The sequence below is a fragment of the Pelobates fuscus genome, chromosome 3, assembly GCF_036172605.1.
Source record: "Pelobates fuscus isolate aPelFus1 chromosome 3, aPelFus1.pri, whole genome shotgun sequence".
Taxonomy (NCBI): Eukaryota; Metazoa; Chordata; class Amphibia; order Anura; family Pelobatidae; genus Pelobates; species Pelobates fuscus.
The window spans coordinates 10,028,984-10,037,214 of NC_086319.1; the positions used below are offsets into that span (position 1 = coordinate 10,028,984).

The 8,231-nt window shown below is 42.0% G+C and overlaps 1 protein-coding gene across 1 annotated transcript in view; it reads left to right on the top strand.

The window, feature by feature from the left end:
• Positions 1-7,655, top strand: part of SSPN (sarcospan) — a 34,416-nt gene extending 26,761 nt beyond the window's left edge. The window contains exon 3 of the mRNA XM_063446688.1: positions 5,199-7,655. Within this exon, the coding sequence (XP_063302758.1) occupies positions 5,199-5,564 (366 nt within the window). The 3' untranslated portion in view covers positions 5,565-7,655. The remainder of the gene's footprint in view (positions 1-5,198) is intronic.
• The last annotated feature ends 576 nt before the right edge of the window (positions 7,656-8,231 follow it).

Sequence of the window (8,231 nt, forward strand, 5' to 3'; positions counted from 1 at the left end):
CACAAAAGTCCTATCCTAGGAGTGTATCACAAATCCAAATATCACTCAGATTGGTTAGGTGAAACAGGAATGCCATCGAGATAACGTTTTGACCGGCCAGACACAAGGTGCTAGCCCAAAACAGTTCCAGGGAAATAGGTTTCTTGGCCGGTCTCTGTTCGGAGGTTCCTGTGCGAACACCATGCAAGGGATTCTCTTACTTTCAGGGTACGAATGCTCCCCCTGTTCGGTAGTTCATATCTCCCGAACGTTGTTCGCATAGTTGGTTGGAAAGTAGAACGGGCAGCGGTCTAATCTTTACCGGGGTTTGTGCGAGTGCCTAGCTGAAAAGAATGCTGCTGCCCTCATTTGGGATACAAAATGGCCACCATTCTTTTGCCAACTACATGCATTCGGTTATAAGAAATGGCGGCCACCCAGGGGAAGCATTCATTAATTACTTCCCTTGCGGTTTCTCACTTACACCCTGTTCCAAATTATTATGCAAATTCTATTTAAGTGTCACAAAAATTAAATATTTCGTTTTTCAGTTTAACTCATGGATGGCATTGTGTCTCAGGGCTCTTTTGATCACTGAAAACAATCTCGGACACCTGTGATAATTAGATTGCCAGGTGAGCCCAATTTAAGGAAAAACTACTAAAGGAGGGTGTTCCACATTATTAAGCAGAGCACCATTTTCATGCAATATTGGGAAGAAAAAGGATCTCTCTGCTGCTGAAAAGAGTGAAATAGTTCAATGCCTTGGATATTTCACGAAAACTTAAGCGTGATCATCGCACTATTAAGAGATTTGTGGCTGATTTAGAGCACAGACGGGTTCGTGCAGATAAAGGCACATTGAGGAAGATTTCTGTCAAATCCATGCATCGGATCAAGAGAGCAGCTGCTAAAATACCATTGCATATGAGCAAACAGATATTTGAAGCTGCTGGTGCCTCTGGAGTTCCACGGACATCAAGGTGTAGAGTCCCCCAGAGTCTTGCAACTGTGCATAAACCTTCTATTCGCCCACCACTAACCAATGCTCACAAATAGAAATGGCTGCATTGGGCAGAAAAATACATGAAGACTAATTTTCAAACAGTCCTGTTCACTGATGAGTGCCATGCAACCCTGGATGGTCCAGATGGATGGAGTAGTGGATGGTTGGTGGACGGCCACGCTGTTCCAACAAGGCTGCAACATCAGGTGGAGTCATGTTTTGGGCCGGAATCATGGGAAGAGAGCTGGTCAGCCCCTTTAGGGTCCCCGAAGGTGTAAAGATGACCTCTGCAAAGTATGTGGAGTTTCTGACTGACCACTTTATTCCCTGGTACAGAAGGAAGAACTATGCTTTCCGTAATAAAATCATCTTCATGCATGACAATGCACCATCTCATGCTGCAAAGAATACCTATGCATCAATGGCTGCTATGGGGATAAAAGGAGAGAGTCATGGTGTGGCCTCCATCCTCCCCTGACCTCAATCCTATTGAGAACCTTTGGAGCAACCTCAAGCAAAAGATCTATGAGGGTGGGAGGCAGTTTACATCCAAACAGCAGCTCGGGGAGGCTATTCTGACATCTTGCAAACAAATTCAAGCACAAACTGTCCAAAAACTCACAAGTTCAATGGATGCAAGACTTGTGAAGCTGCTATCAAATAAGGGGTCCTATGTTAAAATGTAACGTGACCTTTTAAAATGTTTAAAAAGTTAAAATGTTGTTATAAGTTTGATTAAAATAAGAAGGGTGAATGGTGTAGATTGGATGGATGAATGGTGTGAAACGATGGATAAATGGTGTAGAATGGATGCATGAATGGTGTAGAATGGATGGATGAATGATGTAGAATGGATGGATGAATGGTGTAGAATAGATGGATGGTGTAAAATGGATGGATGAATGGTTTAGAATGGAAAATGGTGTAGATTGGATGGATGAATGGTGTTGAATGGATGGGTGAATGGTGTAAAATGGATGGATGAATGGTGTAGAATGGATGAACGGTGTCGAATGGATGGATGAATGGTGTCGAATGGATGGATGAATGGTGTAGATTGGATGGATGAATGGTGTCGAATGGATGGATGAATGGTGTCGAATGGATGGATGAATGGTGTAGATTGGATGGATGAATGGTGTTGAATGGATGGGTCAATGGTGTAGAATGGATGGATGGTGTAGATTGGATGGATGAATGGTGTTGAATGGATGGGTCAATGGTGTAGAATGGATGGTGTAGAATGGATGGATGAATGGTGTTGAATGGATGGATGAGTGGTGTCGAATGAATGGATGAATGGTGTAGATTGGATGGATGAATGGTGTCGAATGGATGGATGAATGGTGTCGAATGGATGGATGAATGGTGTAGATTGGATGGATGAATGGTGTCGAATGGATGGGTCAATGGTGTAGAATGGATGGATGGTGTAGAATGGGTGGCTGAATGGTGTAGAGTGGATGGGTGAATGGTGTAGAATGGATGGGTGAATGGTGTCGAATGGATGGATGAATGGTGTCGAATGGATGGATGAATGGTGTTGAATAGATGGGTCAATGGTGTAGAATGGATGGATGGTGTAGAATGGATGGATGAATGGTGTAGACTGGATAGATGAATGGTGTCGAATGGATGGATGAATGAATGGTGTAGATTGGATGGATGAATGGTGTCGAATGGATGGATGAATGGTGTAGATTGGATGGATGAATGGTGTAGAATGGGTGGATGAATGGTGTAGAGTGGATGGGTGAATGGTGTAGAATGGATGGGTGAATGGTGTCGAATGGATGGATGAATGGTGTTGAATAGATGGGTGAATGGTGTAGAATGGATGGATGGTGTAGAATGGATGGATGAATGGTGTAGATTGGATGGATGAATGGTGTCGAATGGATGGTGTGGCGGAACCAACCTCGCCACTGTGCACCGGAGAAGCCTGGTTGCTTGCCTGCTCCCTTTAGACTATGACCCCTGTTCTTTTTACCTGCAGAAAGGCTGGTTTGTGCCTTTCTGCGGACTGTTAAAGCCATGCTACCCCAGATAGCTATGCCATGGAGCCCAGCTGTATACTGAAAGACTGTATGAAAGACTTTGGCTCCATGGCGATTGAACTGTATGTATGTGATCTGAGCGCCATCCGGTAATAATGTGCGCTCAGATCTAAGCTATCTGGGGATAGGTAGAATGTCTGTATTTTATGTAATAAATGTAACCTTGTGTATTTTATTGTATTTTTATGTATGTTATTGTCCTTTGTCTGCCATGTGGCTAATGGAGTTTTCCCTCTGTCCTTGGAGATAATTGGATTACTTCTCAATTATCTCCAGGATAGAAGACTCTGTGGAACTGGTTTTGGGCAGAAAAGCCATGCTTCATTTGGTCACAAAGGACTTCGATCTATCTTTTGAACCAATGGACCAATTTGGATGATTTTGACATATGTTTGTATTTGGAGTATGCTGCTTATGAAAATGTATGTTTTATGTTTGTGACGTGTATATTTTAGAAGTTATAAATAATGTGTAAAAACTGTATTCCTCTGCCTGTGAAATTAGATTACCCATTGTGTTCAGTAATCATATCACAGGCAGAGGGGAGGGTTTTGTGTGGGAGTTAATGTGTCTATTGTACGGATTGATTGGTTGTTCTGTAATACCCTGTGGGCTGTACCGTGGTTGTGGATTGGGAATAAAAGAGACTGTCAGACTCGTCTTAACCCTCAAACCGAAGTGTCGTCTCTTTATTGGGGGAATTGGATTGTATGCTAATTGCCAGGAGTGTAACCCTTTCGTATGGTTTTCCTGTTCGGCTGATTCCGGGATTCGTAGAGTTTGCAGTTCGGGAGATTGGTGCTTACAGTTGCTGCCTGTGCATCTGGAAAGGGGAATATCGCCTAAACGGTTTTTAACCTTGGGTGAGCGAAACGGTCCGTTACAGATGGGTGAATGGTGTTGAATGGATGGATGAATGGTGTAGAATGGGTGGATGAATGGTGTAGTTTGGATGGTTGAATGGCGTAGAATGGATGGATGGGTGAATGGCGTAGAATGGATGGATGAATGGTGTAGAATGGATGGATGAATGGTGTAGAATGGATGAATGGATGGTGTCGAATGGATGGATGAATGGTGTAGATTGGATGGGTGAATGGTGTAGAATGGATGGGTAATTGGTGTAGAATGGATGGATGAATGGTGTAGAGTGGATGGGTGAATGGTGTAGAATGGATGGATGAATGGTGTAGAATGGATGAATGGATGGTGTTGAATGGATGGATGAATGGTGTAGATTGGATGGGTGAATGGTGTAGAATGGATGGGTAATTGGTGTAGAATGGGTGGATGAATGGTGTAGAGTGGATGGGTAAATGGTGTAGAATGGATGGATGAATGGATGGTGTAGATTGGATGGGTGAATGGTGTAGAATGGATGGGTAATTGGTGTAGAATGGATGAATGGATGGATGAATGGTGTAGATTGGATGGGTGAATGGTGTAGAATGGATGGGTAATTGGTGTAGAATGGGTGGATGAATGGTGTAGAGTGGATGGGTAAATGGTGTAGAATGGATGGATGAATGGATGGTGTAGAATGGATGGGTGAATGGTGTAGAATGGATGGGTAATTGGTGAAGAGTGGATGGATGAATGGTGTAGATTGGATGGATGAATTGTGTAGAATGGATGGATGAATGGTGTAGTTTGGATGGGTGAATGGTGTAGTTTGGATGGGTGAATGGTGTAGTTTGGATGCGTGAATGGTGTAGAATGGATGGTTGAATGGTGTAGAATGGATGGATTAATGGTGTAGAGTGGATGGAGAGACAAATGGATACAGTGCCGTTTCTTCCTGGTGTATGATTACAGCTTTTGACATCCCTTCCAGCTCAGGACTTTCTTTCACTAAAGAAATGGATGAATAATTAATTGGTAAATCCTTGGCTATGACCGTTCTTGGACTCCCATCATTCTCAGACAGACATCTAGTAAAGAATTGTGGGAAATATTAGTGAATAAGCTCCAATTGTGCCTGTAAAAATTGTGCCTGTAACTGAAGGGCTAATGATGTATTCCCAAATTACAAACCATATTACTTCTCCCAGTATTGGTTAAGCAGCATTCTCTCACTGTCAGTAATACGTTTTATGTGTAACCCTTTATATTACTGTCACAGTCAATGACCAGAATTCTCACCTCTTCTTTTTCAGTTAACGTACTTCTTGCTCAACACCCTCAGCCTGATTATCTGTGTCATGGCCGCGGCGTTTGCGGCCTATCATTACTCCCTCATTAAACAGTTCACGTGTGAGATGGCTGCTGATTCTTGCCATTGTACGCTGGACTTGTCGGATCCCTTGAGTCGGACCATCCTGTACCAGGACGTGGCAGACTGTAACACCATCACCAGTACCATCATGCTCTTTGTGCTCCTGCAGATGACCTTTAACCTGTTGCTGGCTCTGGTGTGTCTTGCAGCGTGCTTTGTAATGTGGAAAGACAGATACCAAGTATTTTACGTGGGCTTATGGCCCCAGGGGCCCACCACCAATGAAAAACCACAACAAAAAGTATAGTGTTTAGCGCACAGGCCGCATTGCCTCCAATATTCTATCCTGCAACACACCCTTTACAAATGGCGGTGTAAAACCACACGCACAATCACTGGCCACAAACTGGCAACCTATTGATGGGCCTGGCTACTCAAGATTCACTGTTTTTGTCAATTAAATCCCCCTAAATCATAATAAAACTAAAATATATTTAGGGCCCACAAAACAAAGATTATTTCTTATAAAATAATTTCTCAATGTGACATTTGCTCATTAGGCTGTTATTCGTTCAGAACGTTCAACCTTATTCTGGGAAGTAAACAAACTCGGAGATTTACTAAAGTGGGAATTCAGAGTGCATTTCAAAGTAAATTGTTCCAGTTCGGCTATTTTGGTCTGGGATCCACTTTGAATTCTCACTTTACCCCAAGCTGTATGTGACCAAGCAATCTAACTCCCCGGACAGCTGCCCCCACCCTCAGTCTTTGTAAATGGTGGGGGACTATTATTCTCACGTAGACACAGCTAGATTAACGGGGTCATTTACTAATGTGAGAATTGTAGGAAATTCTAGTTACATTTCAAATTTAAGGCCAAAGTAGATGCTTTGGAAACATTTTCTACGTCAGCTGTGCTTCAGCTTTGCCCATTTTGTTCTAAAATTTGAGATTGATTTTGAATTCTGACAATTCTCACGTTCGTGAATAGCCGTTCCAGACTCTGTTAGACCAGTGTGAGTTTCTCCTGTGATGTTAAGGTTTTCTGTAAGCTGCTGTGAGCTACTTTTAGCCCCACTGTGTCTGCTCAGATGGTCAGACCTGATTTCGATGGATACCCGCTGTACTTTTTTTCATGGACCAACATAATATACAACATGGTAATATATAGGGGCCATGTAGGAAATGTCTCTAACAAAGCCATTTCTGGTAAAGTGAGTATAATCCGGCGCTGTTAATAGTCTGTGCTTTCCCGAGCAGAGGATACGTGAGATCACATGCAATATTATAAGGATGACTTCAGAGTATAATCCTCTATCACGTGAAAATCAGCTTTAATATGTATCATTCACGGGTGAAGGGTCTGCAGATTAGCAGTTGCCAAAATTACCCTAATGGGAGAGTCTGTGAACGGGGAGGAATGCACAGATGTCCGGTTACAATGAGATAGGGTAACGTGTTACTGGACACATTGGGGCTTATTCACTAAACACCAAACTGTAGTGAATTAAAGATTGAATGATAAACGTTAGGATAAGATAGCCACGCTGTGACTTCAGACAAGCTGGAGACTTTTACCAGATCAGCAAACATGATTATCATTTTCCGTTCACTAATATTAACAGCGTAATTTACTGAATGGGGAATTCAAAGAGAGCGGAAAGTGAATTTCAAATTCAAGTCCAGATTAGCTGATCAGAAAACATAGCTGATCTACAGAATTATTACAGCTTTTTTTACCTTGAGTTAGAAATTCACCCCGAATTCTCACTTTACTGAATAACTCTGTCCGTGTGATGTAAAACCCACCATTTATCCAAGCAGGTCGCTGCCACTGGTGACCAACGGCACATAAAGGGTTAAACAATATTTGTCACTGTATAAATGAGTGAGTAAACACTCAGAGAGGGAGAAGAGTTTTTTTCTGATTATTAATAAATCTTTTTTGTATTAAAATGTTCACTAGGATTAAATCGTTGCCCCAAGTGCACAACCCTCAATCACTCGTCAGTCCACCACTCGCGGCACGCTCAGAAAATCAAACAATGCTTTGGTGTAAATGTTGAGAATTCTCACCGCAGTCAGTGGTTGATTGAATATAAACCTGAATCTTACCTTTCTACAAAATCGAGTTTACACTATTGGTGCATATTAGTTAGAAAGCACAAGTATGGTAGGTGTTACAATGCCCCCCTTGTTATATTGTAATGACAATGCTATTTCGAGGAGGAAGTCAACATGGTTCCTGTATTAATCATTGTATTGATCATCGGGCAATTTGGGAATATTATCACAGAGCTGGGTCTGTGTTTCAGGACACCCCAAATCTCCACGCTGGAATCTCTTTGCTTGACAATCAGGATAACGTGGTAATTTTAAACCACGTGGACTTTTTAAAGAAAGGAGGTGTCATGACGCAAAATAATTAAAGAACATAAAGTCTCCTTAATCTTTAATGCAAGATTTCAGTTGAATAAATAATGAAATTATTAAGCTGAGCGCACACACTATGCCATAAATGCCGGTGTGCCAATACATGCAGCAATTGTGAGAGCTGGCTTTTACCAACAGTCTCCTGTAAACACCAACTTTTTTGCCTTTACCACTGTGCCAATGGGAGGTGTATTAGAGAAATAGGAAAGTCACTTGTTATCTATGTTTTTGCAGAGCTTGGACCCTTCGACAAGTACCCCTGAGATCAATGACAAATAAATGGGACTGGATCCAGGATCTCGTTAAATATCTAACAAATCATAAAAGCAGCTGCGGATTTCACTATCAGTTATTCACTATGTGTGAGTTGCTGGGAATTCAAAGTGAATGTTACATATTAGGCAGGAATATCTGAATTGAAAATAATCTCCGGTCAGTTATGTTTTCACTTTGAATTCCTGAGAATTTAGATTTTAGTGAATAATCGCATACCGAATGATTTGAGCATGTCTGGTATTGGGAAACGCTACATACATTAGTT